Consider the following 18,495-nt stretch of genomic DNA (forward strand, 5'->3'; position numbering starts at 1 on the left):
AGAGAGAGAGAGGGAAGCAGGCTCCCCGCCAAGCAGAGAGCCCGATGTGGGACTCGATCTCAGGACCCTGAGATCATGACCTGAGCCGAAGGCAATGGCTTAACCCACTGAGCCACCCAGGCGCCCTATTTTTAAAATATTTTTAAATTTTTAAAAAATTATTTTAATCCATCAAAATTACCTGCTTACAAAATTTTTTACATTTGTAACTAATGTTGAATGACAAATACAGTAAATGTTGAACATTAGTATTATAAAAAATAGCATATTGGTTTTGTAGATCATATACATTTTTATATTTAAATTTCTTTTTTTTTTTTCAAAGATTTTGTTTATTTATTTGACAGAGAGAGAGATCACAAGTAGGCAGAGAGGCAGGCAGAGAGAGAAAGAGGAGGAAGCAGGCTCCCTGCTGAGCAGAGAGCTGGATGAGGAACTCCATCCCAGGACCCTGAGATCATGACCGGAGCAGAAGGCAGAGGCCCAATGCACTTTATATTTAAATTTCCCAGGCGCCCTTTATATTTAAATTTCTATTATTTAAAAAAATTCTCTAGCAGACTGCCATAAATTCTCTATAATCTTTGGTTAATTCTAATTTTTAACATTTGCTTTAACATTTTAATACAATCTGTTCTAAATTATTAAAAAAATTATTTAGTTTGTGAATAATCCAGGTGCTTTTTTCTTTTTTTTTTTTCCCAATCCTGCACAGGGCCATTTCATTCATCAGTCCTTAGCAAAGAAGTAGGGTAGGGTTTAGAGCTGGTGAAACTCAAAACTGTCTCTTTTCTTGATTGTTACCTTCAGTGATAAAAAGTTCTTTGAAAGTCAGCAAAAGCTACTGAAAGAAAAATATATGTTTAGGATCCTCTTTGGATTTTGTTTTTCCATAATCAAGTGTTCACTTTGTGTGAAAATAGCTATAATCTTATTGAAACTCCAGTTGTCTCCCAGAAGACGTACTAGGGGCCTTGTGGGAGAGAGTGCTGGTTGTGTCTGGGAGAGGCGTATCCTGGTGATAAACAGGTGGAGGCATTCAGGCTGGGAATTCTGAGAGGTGCTGCCTTGTGTATTGGAGGGCAGGGGTTGTGTCTCAGAAAGGGATGTATATTCTGTGACAGCAAATTACTTGACCAGACTACCTGAGAGCAGGGCACAGTTTGGGTCAGTTTTGCATTTTCTAGGTACCTTTGACCTTTCATCTTTAATTCTTATGTCAGCTAAAATTTCTGAACACAAAGTATCCTTTTTTTTCTTGATTTTTGAATTTAATTATGTGAAGAATCTTAAAAGAGTACATAAATATAATCAATCATATTATTAGTTGTATGTTTAAATAATCATTTTCCTTAATAATAAGTCTGTTTTGGAAAATTTTGGATATCTGATTGTCAGAACTGTATCTTGCCTTTCATACACACATACTTCTTCTTAGACCTTCCCCTCACAATTCCTACACCGTGGCAATGTCCTAGTCACTCCCTTACAGATGGTTTCCTCCTTTCAAGTGCAGTCTGCAGCTTTAAGGGTTCAGAATCATCGCCTTTGCCATGTATTCCTGCTTCATAGTGTTCAATTTACTCTGCCTGTCTCAAAAAGATTTTTTTCCCATCTAGTTAGTACTACATTCAGATTTTCTAGTTGTCCACCCCCCACCCCCAGCCTAGTCAAGCCATCTCCCAACTATCTATTTCTGACTGCCCTGGTCCGCACTTTCTCTCATCTCATCTTCCCTTCCCTTCCCTTTTCTGAAATGTTATACACAGCTCCTCACAATGTAGTGCTTTAATTCTTTTATGTATGTAGAATCACATCAGATTGGAGACGTCTAGAATTTCATCTGTATCTAGTTTTTGCTATCTTCATAGTAGACACTGCATCCAAGAAGCATTAAGTGAATAATCAAGGCATAGTCTCTGCAGAGGTCATGAAAAAATCCCTTTAAAAACCAGATGGATATTTTACTTTGTGAGGGGTAGAGGGGTATGTAGTGTTTAAAAGTTGGAAGACTTTCTGAATGAGTTAGGGCAGCTATTATCTGTGCAGCAGAATTTTAGAATGAGAGGTCATGGAAGATAGGTATCCTGTGACCAGTTGTTCTAAAGTCCAAGAGATTTGTTCTTGGTGTCAAGTTTTATCTTCATTTCATTTAACACACTGGAATTATCTGAGAGTTGAAAAATTGGCTTTCCCACTAGCACCCTCAGGTGCTAGGTAGTAAGTCTTTGGGAAAGGGAGGGATGGGGAGGAGGAGTGAGGTCCAATGAAAGATATATAAAAGTATCTGATTATTAGTATCAAGGAGAGAGAAGAAAAATAACCAGTAATTATGGCAGTAGAGTCCTAGGAGTCTAGTTTGAACAGCATTCTCAACTAATGCAGTAATTTAACTGATGAGTGACAGAGTGGTGGCATTCAGCTCGAAGTTTTATTTGGCCATACCTTCTACATTCTTTCTCCTGAGGAAATGCCCAAACGTGTAGATTCGAGTGACAGCAAGGCAGTTAAATAATCTGGGATATGAATGTGGTTTTGTTTTACACTCCAGAAGCTATAAAATCAGTGAAGAAAAATCTGGATTCTTTTTTTTTTTTCTGTAAGAAAATTGAGTAGTTTCTTTACATTTCTTCTTTGATTAACCTTGAATCAAAATTTTAATTTAGGGATTATTTAACTCCAATCCTTTATCTGCATTATGAATCTAGAAACCTTCTATGACTTAAAAAAGTTGCAATTCTCTTGAGCTTCTGCCAATAGCGTACAGTGATGCCAAAATTTATGTGTGGGAAAGTTGATTTCAATGAGAGTTATTTAGCTGAAATTTAGTCTAAGAAACTAGTGTTTTGCTGCCAAGCAATTATTTGCATTTTTAAAAAATGACTTATAGTTTTTACCAATGGTTTCTTTTTATCATGGACTAGTTACTTAAGTAAGTTATTGTCACTAACAGTGTATTTTCTCTAAAGGAAATTATATTCTTGTTTAATTTGGTTAATATCAGCCTTGTTTTTAATATGTGATTTGAGTACTTGTATTAAATGCTGCCTTTGTTTGCATAAAAATCCGTAGGAATTAAATCAACAGCTAGAAAAAAGAAAAGAAATGGAAGAACGTGAAAAAAGAAAGGTAATTGCTGAAGAAAAGCACAAGGAATGGGTTCAGAAAAAGAATGAACAGGTAAGGAGGAAAAAAATCTGCACCCACATATTGACAGCTATTTTTCAAAGTCTTTCTTTTCATTACTCCTCATGACGAAGTTTTTTGTTATTTTCTCTCAGATTCATTCTTCGACTTGATTTTTTTCCCCTACATTCGTGGACATTTATCAAGTTTCTGTCTTCTACCCTTTCTTCTCTTCTTTTCTTCCTTTTCGCTCATGTGGCTTCCTTGTTTCTTGCTGTAAGTAATTACAGATTCTGTATCTTGGCTGGACTTCCTGGGGTCTTGGACTTCTATTAGGTTGACAGGTACTTCGGAGCCTGCAAATCTATAACAACCCATTTTTTGCCTATTTTCCTTTGATTCCTGTTACGAGTACTACTGTCATCTCAGTCACCTCGGTATTATCAGAGTTATTCTGTTGTTTGTGCCTTCCCCTCCTGCCACCTTTCCTTTATTCAGCACTCTCCTGTTAATGATCTCTTTCTTTCTGGTCTCACTATATCTTTCAACTTATTTACTGCTTATTTCCCCTACTGGATGTAAGCTCTATAAGACCAGAGATTTTGTCTTTTTTATTTAGTTCTCCAGCAGCTAGATCAGTGCCTGACACATAGCAGATGCCCCAGAATATTTGCTGAGTGAATGAATCCATCCTCTGTGGCTTTGCCAGGCTGATCTTGCTGAAAAAAATCAAATGTCATTCCCCAGTTCAAAATATATTTTTTATGATTCCCTACAGTCCTCCAAATAATGTTTAACAATTCTGGCCTGGCTGGTTAAAGATCTAGTCTGCTCTCTGAGCCATGTCTTCTTCCACCTGTGGTTCTCTTCATCTTATGCTGTTGCTTCTTACTAGCATTCTTTTGAGAGCACACATAGGATAATCATGATCCATTTCTTTGAGTATTGGTTTTACTGGAAATTTTTAGGAGGAAAAGTGTTATTTTCATGTTAAAGCAGGATAGATATTTAATGGTAATAGAATAAAAATTTTATGTTATTTTAAGATACACAGGAGATTTCAGAGAAATCCCAAGCAACAGACTGTGCTCCCCACTCTCCAGGGATATGTATTCATGAGAAAATTTGAAAACATTTCCATTCTGTTTCTCACTTCCTTATTTTTTTATATTATACTTCATCAGCATGGAATTTCATCATATCCTCCTCCCTACCTTTCCCTTTATTATCCAACTCAAAGTATTTCCTACATGAATCATTCACTGATCACATGCTAGAAATAGAAACTCTTTCCCTCTCTGAATCCTGGTTCAGTTTATATCACTTTGTATTTTGTATCTATTTTGTTGCTATTTTGGATTTTGTATACACAAAATCTTTAACAACTTTGTAATTTTAAGAATTTTTAAGGGTAGGAATTATTTTTTATATTTCTATGTAAGATCTAGCATCATGCTTTATAATGCAGTAAACATTTGTTATTGGAATGAGAAAATAAATCTATTATCTTTCAGTTTTAATAGATTCTTTTATTGGATCACAAATTAGTAATTTTGAGAATACCTATCTTTTTATCTGTTTGTTTCTTTTGTAATTTTCACATATTTAGAATGGTATTGATTTTATTATTTGATCCAATTTTATGAGTTTAGTTAGATATTTAGAGCACAAGACAGAATCTTAGATTTTAATTCTAATTGTCCTTAATATTATTGAATCTAATGCTCAGTGGCATTAGTAAGAGTACCTGGTCAATAATTTTAGTAAGTTGAAGATGACATAGCTTCCGTCATCTAGGTATTGTAAGAAAGAAATTGGCTGGAAGTGTGTGTGTTATAACTGTAAATGTATTTGCTCTTTCAGAAGTAAATCATTATTATTTATGTTTTCTTCATTCCATAATACAATAAGAAAGTTCTTTGTGAATCAGTGCCCAAATCAGAATAAGTCTGTGTGACTATTTGCAAGGTCTGTGTGATATTTTGTGCAGTTTATAGCCATAAAACCAGTTTTACATGTGTAGAATAGTATGCTCTCTCCTCTAAAAGCTTCTCTTATCTTTTAACTCCATTAAGCTCATTTTACCATGCCAGTCAAACATAGTTGTTATTTGTCTAAGAATGTAAGATATTGCTAAGAGATGATATAGTCTCTATTTTAATTAGTGTCAGTAGATCTAATCCAGTTACTTGAGAAAAAAGTTTTTTTTTTTTTCTTTTGGTTGGAAATGGTTTGTCCTGACACAAATCACCAACTTTTGAAAGCAAGTATGAGTGAGAATGGTTCAAAAATAAGCTCTGAGAATTTAAATTTATTTATTTTGCAGACCTCTTGTGCAAGTTAAGGAATAATTGATTACTCCATTTTTTTTTCCTTTCAGACCTATCAGATTTCCTCTTTCAGTCTCAGATTTACCTTCTTTGTAAAGACTGCTTTCCTGGTTCTTCTCTTCCCATCTGGCATCTTTGTTTACATTTCATGGTGTGTGGTCCCTGCTGCCTCTAGCTTCATTCACATTTTAGGTATATCTGTGGCATAATTTTCTCTAAGTCATTTTCTCTGCGTTCTAGCAAAAACAATCAGACAAAAAGAATTTGTATATCCATTAGCAAAGTCGATTTCTTCTAATATGACACTAAATTGTTAAATCATTTTCAAATAAATGGCTTATCTTATCTGGTACTCTTACATTTGTGTGGCCATACTAATTCATTTTTCTAGATTTTTTTTTTTTACAGTGTGTTATCACATATGTTATGAAAGGACCCTTATTTACTGTTTTCAGAAATAGTTAAAAATAAAATTACTTTTAGTTCTCAAAACATGGAACTGATTTTTCAATGTAAAAAGTACAGGTTGATAAAGCATAAATAACACTTATCCAATGCATCATTCAGACATTCAACACTTTTACTCTGTTCCAGATACTACTGAAGGAACCAAAATAGAGGTTTTGAAACTTTAGGTACCCAGTTATTTTGTTAGTTTCCTTTAGTTACAAGAAACAAAGGTTCTCTCAGGGCCCTGTCTTAAAAAAGGGAAGATTTATTGTTGTGCTCTGTGTGGTATAGAACTGGAGTGCCAGAAAATCTGAAGCCACTTAGTAGCTGGCTGCTCTCTGTCTTAGTGCATCCCTCTGAGTGCCTGCTCTCCTCTCCTTGTGCTAACTAAAAGCATTCTGTTCTCTCTTCTCCAGCTTAAATTCTACAGAAATTCTTTTTGATGTTTTTTTTTTTTTTAATTTTTAAAATTTCTTTTGAAGGCCAAGCAAAGCTTTATTTCGCACCAAGCATCAAGAATCTAACCGAACGTTCGGGGCCGCACCTCTTAAAAGAGAGGGCAACCAGTCTTTTTGAGGTTTTAAAAGAAACTTCATTGAGCTATAATTTACATACAGTAAAATAACCCTATCTTAATTTGGATGAGGTTTGACGAACTTATATGCCTGTGTAATAAACATCACTACAGTAAGATAGAGAATATTTCTGTGACTCCTGAAAGTTCCCCCCCGCCCCTTGGCATTCAAGCCCTGTTCCCCACCCGCAACTAGTCCCAGCTCCAAGAAAACCATTAGTCCACTTTCTTTCCCTGTGGATTAGATTTACCTTTTCTAGAATTTCATTTAAATGGAATCGTAGAATATATATTTTTTGCATTGGGCCTCTTTTGTTTTTAAAATTTGCTCTTTTAAGATTGTACTTTTTATTGTTGAGTAGTAGTAACCATTCTGTGGAGTATTCTGTGCAGTAACCATAAATTGTATATCCATTTACCAGTTGGTGGAAAAATGTGCTATTTTCAGTTTTGGGATATTACAAATAAAATTTTATGACCACTTATGTACAAGTTGTGCTGTGGACATTAGTTTTCATTTCTTGGTTAAATGCTTAAGAACTGAATTGCCAGTTTGTATGTTAAGTATGTGCTTAAAAGAAACTGCCATACTGTTTTTTAATATGCTTGTATCATTTTATATTTTCACCACTATTGTATGAAAGTTCCTGTTGCACCACATTCTTGCCAAACTTGATATTGTCTGTCTTTTTCAGTTAAGTGACTATGTGGTGGTATGTTATTGCTGTTTTAATTTTCATTTCCCTGAGATCTAATGATATTTAGCATCTTTTCATAAACTTGTTGTATTAACCTGCTAGGGCTTCCATAAAAAAAATTCCATAGACTGGGTGGCTTAAACAATGGAAATTTATTTTCTTACAGTTCTGGAGGCTGGAAGTCTAAAATGCAGGTTATCAGTGAAGGTTTCTCCTGAGGCCTCTCTACTTGGCTTGCAAGATGAATGCCTTCTCTCCATACCCTCACAAGCCCTTCTCTCTGATGTCTCTTCTTATAAGGACACCAGCCCTATGGAATTTGAACCCTACCCTTAGGACTTTAATCACCTTCATTACCTCTCTAAAAGTCCTGTCTCCAAATATAGTCACTTTGAAGGTTAAGGCTTCAGCATAAAAATTTTGAGGTACCCAATTCAGTCTTTAATGCTATCAACCATTTCTACATCTCATTTCCTGTTTTTGTTTTGTGCTTAAATTTTTTGTGGAAGAATTGTATATTTTACTCATAAGTTGCATGTTTTCTTTTATATTCCTTTAAGTCCTGTCACATGTATGTATTGCAAGTATTTCTTCCCATTTAATTTTCCTTATAGGATTTTTTTAAAGAGAAGTCTTAAATTTTGATAAAGTTCCATATTTAAAAAATTTTTATGGGGCGCCTGGGTTGCTCAGTGGGTTGAGGCCTCTGCCTTCGGCTTGGGTCGTGGTCCCAGGGTCCTGGGATCGAGCCCTGCGTTGGGCTCTCTGCTCAGTGGGGAGCCTGCTTCCTCCTCTCTCTCTGCCTGCCTCTCTGCTACTTGTAATCTCTGTCTGTCAAATAACTAAATAAAATCTTTTAAAAAAATAAAAAAAAAAATTTTTTTATGTAGCTTGTGGGTTTTGTGTCCTATTTAAGAAACATTTGCCTACACCAAGTGTATGAAAATATTCTCCATTGTTTTCTTTTGGAAGGTGTAAAACTTTAGTTTTACCTATATGTATATTTTGAGTTAATTTTAATGTGTGGTATGAGTTAAGGGTCAAGGTTCTCTCTTTCTCTTTCTTTTTTTGGATATGGATGTCCAGTTGTTCTAGCACTATTTGTTGAAAAGATTCTCTTTTCCCTATTTAATTACCTTGGCACTTTTGTTTAAAATCTATTAGCGATATAAATATGGGTCTATTTCTGGACCCTTTTCTCTCCCTTTGATCTAGTCCTGTGCCAGTACCACATTACTCTGTTACTTTAGTTTTATAATTATTGAACTTATAATTATTCTTCTAATCAGATCATGTAAATCTTCCATCTTTTTTCTTCTGTTTCAGAATTGTTTTTAGTTATTCTGTGTCTTTCCATATTTAATTTAGAATCAGCTTATGAATTTCTCTGATCATGTTTGCTTTAATAATACCTGACACTATTGTGATTTCATTAAATATATAGATCATTTTGGAGAAAATTGCCATCTTAGTAATATCAAATTTTAAATCTATAAACATGATTTTTCTTTCTATTTATTTAGGTCATCTTTAGTTTCTCTCAGTAGTGTTTTTTAGTTTTCCAGGTATAGTGGTATTATACATCTTTCATTAAATGTATCTCTAAAAATTTCAAGTTTTTGATGATGAGAACAGTTATCTTGTCTCATCCTTATTAGTATATTGTGACTTCCATGCCTTGTTTTGATATCAGAACAATACTGGGTTCTTAAAATGAGTTTGGATGTATTCCTTTTTTCCTCTATTTTCTGAAATACTTTGTGTAGTAATTAGTATTATTTCTTCCTTAAATGTGTGATGAAATCTGGCAGTGAAGCTATTAGAGCCTGGGGTTTTCTTTGTGGGAAGATTTTAAATTCTGAATTATTTTTACAAGTAGAGCGTTATTCAGATACTCTATTTTCTTTTTGAATCAGTTTTGGAAAATCATATATTTTAAGGAACTTTGGCATTTCATTTAAATTGAAATAATTGACATAAAATTATTCTTAACATTCATTTTGGTGTCTGTATGCTCTGTTATCTGCCATTTACCACCTGTGTAAATTTAGGCAAATGACTTACCTTCTTTGTGCCTCATTTCCATATTTTTTTTTTAAAGATTTTATTTATTTATCAGAGAGAGAGATCGGGGGAGAGAGTGAGCACAGGCAGACAGAGGCAGAGGGAGAAGCAGGCTCCCCGCCAAGCAAGGAGCCCGATGTGGGACTTGATCCCAGGACGCTGGGATCATGACCTGAGCTGAAGGCAGCTGCTTAACCAACTGAGCCACCCAGGCGTCCCTCATTTCCATATTTTTAAGTTGAGATTATAATACTGCCTACCTCATATTGTGGTTATAAGAATTGATATAGTACATATGTATAAAGTATATACAAAAGTAATAAGAAGAGTCAACACTCATTAGATGTTAGCTGTTATAATGGAAGGCAACATAGGGACTGGAAGACTCCTTGTTGATGAGGTTGTGGAGGAGTCTCATGAGTCAGACAGTGAGTGAAATATACTACAAGATTGTTTTTAATCTTGTAGCTTTTCTGACAGTATGAAGTAAAGTCCATTATTGTTTTAATGGAAATTGTGTTCTCAGCAAGAAAGGATTCCTTGTTGCAGCTGTTGGTTGACCAGCAAGACAGAAGTACACATAGCATCTTGGGCTTGATTTTTTTTTTTTTTTAAGATTTATTTATTTATTTGAGAGAGAGAGGAAGCAGTGGGGAGGGGCAGAGGGAAAAGGAGAGAAGCAGTGGAGCTCTACATGGGGCTCGATCTCACGACCCTGAGATCATGACTTGAGCCGAAACTGAGAGTGGTCACTCAACTGACTGAGCCACCCAAGCGTGCTGGGCTTTGAATTTTAAAACCCGTCTTTCCTGTATGGCATCTGACGTATATTCTATGGAACTAGTGTTTCTTACTTGGATGTTAATTGAATTACTTACATTAACATATTCTACAAGATGCTTTCAAGGGAAGAATTTTTTTCTTCGATCATATTTCTTTTGCTCCATGAAGGGTAATGCATCTGGCATTTGTACTGCATACACTTCGGCCTTGAAAATTATTTTTAAATCTTTGATAAGGAGAGTAAGCCATGTTATTGGTTTATTTAGAATATAGGTGGATTGGTAAATTATCTTCTGAATGAAAAGGAAACAAACATTGAGTTACAGTCAGATTTTTTTTTTAAAGGGCCAGATAAATAGTTTAGGCTTTGTAGCCCATACAGTCTCTGTTGTAGCTCTTCAACTTGCTGTTGTGGTGCAAAAGCAGCCACCGACAATAGACGTATGAATAAATGGGTTTGGCCATATTTCAGTAAAACTTTATTTACAAATACAGGACCATGTTTGGTCTGGGGACCAAAGTTTGCCACCTCTGGTCTCTGTAGAACTTATAAGAATTATGTAGCTAGAGATTTGTCTGTATGTGCCCTTATAACGGTATTTAATGGTTCAAAATGTTATTTTTTTGGTGCTGTGTACCTCACAGATGACAAAGATTTTAGCTAAGTATTTGTATTGGCAAACTGTCAGGAAATATAAATATATGGTTTCTACTTTAGAGTGAAGGTAAACATCTACTTTAAAATACAAGATTTAGAACAGTCTAATGGGTTGTAATTTCTTTTCATTAACCAACAAATCTTTATTGAGCACCTACTGTTTACCTAGTACTGCTACAACCTCTGAGTATACTTCAGTGGGCAAGGTCTTTGTTACTGTCCTCATGAAATTTATAGCAAAGCTGGTAGACTACAATTGACCAGGCAATTACAGGTATGTTATATATTTTCAAAAGCTACATTGTATTAACCACTATGTTACCATCTCTTTTAAGAAATAACTGAAGTTTAGAAAATTACTGCATATAACACTCCTTGCTTATATGGGCATAATTACAGATAATGCAATTGAAATTCTTTCATTTTTATTTAAGAAAAGAAAAGAAAGGGAACAAAAAATTAATAAGGAAATGGAGGAAAAAGCAGCAAAGGAATTGGAGAAAGAACATTTGCAAGAAAAGGCAAAAGAAAAATACCAAGAATGGTTAAAGAAGAAAAATGCTGAAGAAAGTGAAAAGAAGAAGAAAGAAAAGGTATATTTTTATTAAAGTAACCAGTTGGAATATATGGCTTTAGTGTTCATATGTGCCAACTATATTGTATAAAAAGTTTCTAATAGAAAATAGGGACCACTTTACCATAAAACAAAGACATGAAACTATCCCTACTTCTTTATACTATGTGGAAGTTTTAGATATGAATATGCATTTATGGCTTTTTCAGGTTGAAGAATATTTATAAGCTTTTTGATATATTTTCAGTCAGGTTCAAACTTTTTTTCATGGTTTATGCTTTTAAATATTTTTTATGCACTTTTATGAAAGCCTTATTACATTGTAAGTTACTGTTCCATTTTAAAACTGCGAATTGGGGGCGCCTGGGTGGCTCAGTGGGTTAAAGCCTCTGCCTTCGGCTCAGGTCATGATCCCAGGGTCCTGGGATTGAGCGCCACATTGGGCTCTCTGCTCGGCGGGGAGCCTGCTTCCTCCCCTCTTCTCTGCCTGCCTCTCTGCCTGCTCGTGATCTCTGTCAAATAAATAAATAATCTTAAAAAAAAAAAAACAACTGCGAATTGCATTTTTCCTTCTTGGGCTTGATGTCTTGTGTAGAAGCAGCCACCTTTAGATTACATATCTGATCATGTTTAATTTTTTTTTATCAATTTATAGAAATATGATTTAATATTTATGATCAGTAAGCCATTGGGGTAGGAAGCTATTGGGGAAGGAGTCAATTGAATTTGAATAGAATTTTTAGTTACAGAACATCACTAGAGATTCTTTGGTCTTGTCATTTTAAGGAAAAAGAAAAACAACGGCAAGCTGAATTACAGGAAAAAAAGGAAATAGCAGAGAAAAGGTTTAAGGAATGGTTGGAAAATGCAAAAAATAAACCTCGTCCAGCTGCAAAGAGCTATGGTTATGCCAATGGAAAACTTACAGGTTGGTTTTTATGTTATGTGGCTTAGATAAATATGGCTTACAGGAGCAAATATTATACATTATGTTTCCTTCTGACATAAATAGATATGTGTAAAATTCATTTTTCTTTCAAATTACTATTTTTTGGAAGATTATAACACACTATGTTCCTATAGAGATACTACAAATCTTTTGTCATTCTCTTATAAATTAGATATATTTTAAAAGCAGTAGTTGCAAAACTGCAAAGTAATGATTTCTGCCAGTAAGAAACACGTGGAACTTTCTTATGTTTTTGGTTTTTGAAGCCTTCATGAGGATATATTTAAAAGATCATTTTTCCTCCCCTTCTTCTAACCATCTCTGAGGCTGAGCTTCCAATGTCTTTGGTACATTCCTTTTGCAGGGTGGAATACTAGGCAGCACATGAACCCGACACAAAACCGGTTGGCCTTTAGGCTTGCTCTGATTATATAAATGGCAGTGCATGTTTTTCTTTGTACTTCATGTTGGAAGCTCATACCTTGCTGACAGCTGCCTTCACTTGTTTAAGTGATTTATTATTAAAAATACCCCATTCTGTTCTGTTCACACAATAGAACATATTCCAGACTTTGTTTTGACCATCTTGGTGAAGTGTGTGTTGACATATCTATGCAGTCAAAGTGGGTTGCCAGTGTCTGAACAACACATTCCTGCTGTCAGGGTTTAGGCCTCTCCTACGTGTCACAAAAGTCATCCATTACAGATATTAGGCACTAGGCATGGTCTGCTCCTTGCTTTCTCTTTTTCTGTTTGAAAAAAAAAAAAAAGAGGAATAAGCAGTGGTTTTAACCCAACAATTGATTAGTATAGTTAAAACTTCAGGTGGGAATATATATATTGACTAGAAGTTGTTTGCTACAATAATGGATTATTTTATCAAATTTTGCATTTTTAATGAGTTGTTCTAATAAACATTTGTCTGAAAATGCTCTTCTACTTTTAATAATCAAAATTACAGGGGTAGTATATAATCAGATTAATTTGATTGATAATAATTTAGAATTTCAGTGATTCAGAACAAGAGTTTTGATTCACTTTAGCTATAATGCAATATACCTTTCTTTTCTCTAAACTTCAGTGTCTGACTAGGAAAAACTAGTACACAAACAGTGGTTTCCTATACTGAGTTAAGAAAATGAAGATTTTGATCAGTTTAAGGGTTCTAAAAGTGATTTCTTAATAAAATTTTTATATGAGTTTTTATTTATATAGATTTTGACAACACTCTTTGGACTTAGAATTATCACTTATATTTTAATTTTTATTGCAGTACTTACTATATTTGAAAAATGTTACTTGTTTGAAAATATATTAGAGTTCAAATTTTAAATGGATTAAATTGGCTTGTCAGTATTATTTTTGCCCTTTTGATACTGTAACATTTTTCTAGGAATTTAAAAATAAGTAGTTTCTTTGATCTCAAGAAGTTTTTTCTTGTTTTGTTTTGTTCTGACTTTTTAATAATTTTAGATTTTTACAGTGGAAATTCTTATCCAGAACCAGCCTTTTATAATCCAATTCCATGGAAACCCATTCATATGCCTCCTTCCAAAGAAGCTAAGGACCTATCAGGAAAGAAGACTAAAAGGCCTGTGATAAGTCAGCCACGCAGGTCATCATCCTCTCTGGTGGTTCAGAAAGCCAGAAGCAATCTTTGCCTTGGAACTCTGTGCAGAATACAAAGATAGTGGATGTGGGAAATTGCATGCTTTTACCTAAAGCTATTTAATTTTAAAAGTAGAATCGTTTTTATTCCTCAGTCAACAAACAGCTCGGCATGTGATGTGATTATTGGCACTTTCCCATTTTTGCATTTGTATATATTGTCCTTAGAGCTAATTGAAGATCCTTTATACATTTTCATTTTTATAAGCGCTTCGAGGTTGATCTTGGCATTTTGTTTCCCAGGATAAGTGACTGAATATCTAACAACTGTGTTTATATTTAGCTTGTATTAAAGCTACATTGTAATGCCAATAAAACCAACAATTTGTGTTGTGTTCTTTCATACTCTGTGTTTGTGTTTATGAACATAGTAAGATTAAGCTTAAATTGTTCAGACAAACATTTCTAAACTGCATGCTCAAGATAATTCTTAGAAAAATTTAAATAGGTTAGACTCCTACAGTAATCAAAAACAGTCTTTGTTGATAACTTTTGGTGTATTTTCCTTTGTAAATATTTTTAAATGTTTTTAAATAACCAATTAGAGGCATGTTTTGTAACAAAGAAATGAGGGTCGAGTTTTGAAACGTTATTATATGCTCTGGATCTTAGATTGGTATGAAACACTAATGATATTTTGCTAAACTTTATACAAATACTTACACATTAGTTATAATTAGGTGGTTAATTTTGAAATTAAGATTATTAGTACATTATTTTTTAATGTTAAAGTTTAAGTGGCATTTTATTAAAGCTGAGATCATATTAGTAAATACATATTAAGGAAGGTTCAAAGGATTACAAAAATAACAGCACTTTTATTAAATTTTAAAACTCTGTATCTTTTTTTAGGAACCATCAAGAAATGAAGATTTGTTGTGACAATATAAAGTTCAGTAAGTTCATTTAAAAGTGATACCTATTTAGAACATATTCCATGTTTCTGCTAGTTTAGTCATCAGTCACATTTCCGGTGATGAATGATGAATGTACGGTGGTGCTGACCAACACAAAGAAACAGGAGTAAGATCTTGGAAGAGATCTGGGAAAATTCACTTCTAACCAGAGAACAGTTTGGGAGGAGTCAGTAGGGTTCATTGGGTCAGAATATTGGTGAGATTTAGAGGCTTGATGATCCTTCTGAGAACCTCTTAGACACAGTGATTTTTCCAGGTGATGATTCTTTAACAAATTCACCTGTGTCGGGAGACTGTACAATTAGCCAAAGTAGCAATAAACTTTTTAAGTGTTAAAAACAAAGCATATAGAGGCCTGAATTCTTGGGAGTTTAATATATGTTTGTATTTAAGAAACCTTCAATTTCACACATAGATTAAGTTATTTAGGCAACTTTTAACTATAAGCCTAATTCTAATCAGACTTTTTTTGTTCAATCATCGATTAATTAGTTTGGCCAAATTACAATAGTCCCCCCTTATCTGTGGTTTTGATTTCTGTGGTTTTAGTTATCTGTGGTCAACTGCAGTCCCAAAGAAGGGTAAGTACAGTACAATAAGTATTTTGAGAGAGAGACTGCATTCATACAACTTATTATAATATATTATTATAATTGTTCATATTGTTAATCTCTTACTGTGCTTAATTTATAAATTAAACTTCATCATAGGTCTGTATTTATAGAGGAAAACAGTATATAAATAGGGTTTGGTACTATCTGTGGTTCAGGTGTCTACCAGAGAGAGGTCTTGGAATATATCCCCACAGATAAGGGGGGACTACTATAATCATTTACTCTGTGACAGGTGTTTTGCATATTGATTTAGGAATTTAAACAACATATTTCTTTAATTCAGTCAACATTTACAGCCTAGTCAGGAAAACCTGTAACAGACTAAGTACTATAATATGCTGTTTAAAATCAAGTTCAAAGATCATCTGGGAACCTAGAGGAGAGATAGTTCAGTTTGTGAAGGGATTAAGAAAGTCTACAAGCAGGAGGTGACATTTGAGCTGGTAAAAGATAGGCAGAGATTATTCCAAATGGTCATGAGGCTGACCATACTCATGGACATGCTATGAAAAGTAGCTAGGAGAGAAGCAGGGGTCAGAGTAAAAAGGCTCTGTCTATGCTGCAGAATTTGGACTTGATCTTATGGATGTGTGAGGTTCTGTTTTACTACTACAATGATCTTGACTGCCAAACTCATTTATTATTAAAATCCCATTTTATTAATCAAAAACTTGAATCAGCATACCTGATCACCAGGGTGTTAGTGTTTTAAATGAGAATCCATTTTTTTTTTATGTCAGGGTACTTGATATTTTAGGCATTACAAACTATAACTTTTGAGGTTTTGAAAATATCTCTGACTTCTACTACCACTGATTGGAAGTGCTCTGAAATATCTAGATAGACTATAATGTCAAAATCATGATCTGATAGAAAGAACACAGGTATTGTAGACCTGAGTCTGTGAGTCCTGGCTATATTTCTACGTATCTGGAAGATGCCTCTTTTTTTCAGTGTTCAATACCTTGTCTAATTTAGAAAATTATCATGGGGTTACAAAATAATAAGTGGAGTACCTAAAAATGCAGGTAAGTTTCTTTTTTATATGATATTTCTGATAAGATGTACCAGTATTCTTTTTCTTTAGTGATAATTGATTTGTATAATAACTGACTTCGGTTAACATACTGGTCTTGACTGAGGATATACTAACAGTAAGTTTACTTGTCAGTGCTTCTCAATGCTCATTTACCCCTATGCTAAAAGTAAAAGGTGAATACTGTTTTTGTTTTCTTCAGATTGATTGAATTAAAACCTAATGAGTACCTACCGTGGGCTAATTAGTATTCTAGATGCTGGAGGTTCATTTGTGAATAAGAGGGGCCCCCTTCACCCTCATGAGATCTTATATGGCAGAGATAGGAAACATATTAAATGTGTAAACAAATAGCATTTTATTTGGCTTTGGATGCTATAAGAAAAATAAGAGAGAATATTGGGATAAATAGTAACTGGGTGGAGGAGGAAGTTCACTACTTTAGATGGATGGGCTTCTCTGGGATGGTAACATGCAGCTAAGTTAGCCTTGCTAAAATCTGGGGAAAGAGTTTCTTGTCCAAGGCAACAGCCTGTACAGAGGCCCTAGAGGAGAAATGAGTTTGCGGGGCACCTGGGTGGCTCAGTCAGTTGGGCATCTACCTTCAGCTCAGGTTGTGATCTCAGGGTCCTGGAATTGGGCCCTACAACAGGCTCCCTGCTCAGTGAGGAGTGTGCTTCTTCCTCTGCCCACCCCTCATACCACTCCCCCCTGCTTGTGTTCTCTCTCTCTCTCTCAAATAATCTTTTTTTTTTTTTTTTTTTAATGAGTTTTTTATGTTTGAAAAAAGGCCAGCGTGTCTGGATTGGAGAGAGTGATGGGGAAGATAGTAAGAGTTAAGGCTGGAGAGTCAGATCACATATAATCCTGAGTTCACCAGTTCGATTATTCTAATTGTGTTGAGAAGCCTCTGGAAGATTTTAAGGAGGGAATTGATGAGATCAGATATATACTTAGAGATTACTCTGGCTGCTGTGGGGAAACTGGCTTGTTGGGGACAAAAAGTCAAGGCAGGGAAACTCATGGGGAAGATTTTGCTGTATTCAGGAAAAATATCACAGTAGTTTGAAGTAAAGTGACAGTAGCAGCATGGTAGGAAGTAGAGATGGATTTGGGATATATTTTGGTGGTGAGACAAGCAGGACTTCTAACATTTGGACGTCAGGCTGAGGGAAGGAGGAAACATTAGATGTGTTTTTAGGCCTGATCACCTGGATGAATGATGATAGCTATTATAAAAATCAGAAGATGTGGTAGGAGTAGATGCATGGCTGAGATGGGGAGAGAGGAGTCCTTAAGTATTCTGATCTAGATCTCTGGTTTATAATACTAACTTAGTAACCTGGTGGAGATGGCAGTTAGATATTTGTGTCTGATGCTTGGGCACAGCCAGGATTGAAGATATAAATTTCAGCAACATCAGTATATAGGTGGTATTTAAAAGCATAGAACTGGATCAGGTTATCTAGGGAGGGTTTGGATAGTAAAAAGAGAGGGCTCAATATCCCAATATTTAGAAATCGAACAGCCAGCAAGTATCCTGCAAAGAAGCATTCATTGAAGTTGAAAGAAAGCCAGTGAAGTATGATGTCCCAGAAGCCATGGGAAGTGTTTGAAGCAAGGAGTTAGGAATTTTGTTCAGTGCTGCCTAAGAGATAAGGAAGAGCTGGAAAGAGCTTTCATAATTGGCCATGGTAAGATGAAGAAAGGCCATTATTGACCTCAATATTGGATACTTTATGTATGCTAACAGCATTCTGTGTGCTTTTATGTGCGCTAGCTTTTTTAGTCCTCACCACAACCCTATGAGATAGTTGCTTTTATTATCCCCATTTTATAGCTAAGGAAATTGAGACATAGACAAGTTATGCTACTTTTTTACCTAGCGAGTCAGAGAGAATATTGGGATAAATAGTAACTGGGTGGAGGAGGAAGTTCACTACTTTAGATGGATGGGCTTCTCTGGGATGGTAACATGCAGCTAAGTTAGCCTTGCTAAAATCTGGGGAAAGAGTTTCTTGTCCAAGGCAACAGCCTGTACAGAGGCCCTAGAG

The 18,495-nt window shown here is 34.8% G+C and overlaps 1 protein-coding gene across 4 annotated transcripts in view; it reads left to right on the forward strand.

The window, feature by feature from the left end:
* The window catches only part of CCDC34 (coiled-coil domain containing 34), a 333,393-nt gene that overhangs the window by 10,940 nt on the left and 303,958 nt on the right, over positions 1 to 18,495 (forward strand). For 2 of the 4 annotated variants that reach the window (XM_059406819.1, XM_059406827.1), the window contains exons 3-6: positions 3,073 to 3,180; positions 11,118 to 11,276; positions 12,044 to 12,185; positions 13,680 to 14,219. In XM_059406819.1, coding sequence (XP_059262802.1) covers positions 3,073 to 3,180; positions 11,118 to 11,276; positions 12,044 to 12,185; positions 13,680 to 13,897 — 627 coding nt within the window. In that variant the 3' untranslated portion in view covers positions 13,898 to 14,219. Of the gene's footprint in view, positions 1 to 3,072; positions 3,181 to 11,117; positions 11,277 to 12,043; positions 12,186 to 13,679; positions 14,220 to 14,726; positions 14,771 to 18,495 lie in introns of those variants that run through there. The other 2 variants (XR_009405454.1, XM_059406837.1) reach the window with 2 other exon arrangements.

This window comes from Mustela nigripes, chromosome 1, assembly GCF_022355385.1.
Source record: "Mustela nigripes isolate SB6536 chromosome 1, MUSNIG.SB6536, whole genome shotgun sequence".
Lineage (NCBI taxonomy): Eukaryota > Metazoa > Chordata > Mammalia > Carnivora > Mustelidae > Mustela > Mustela nigripes.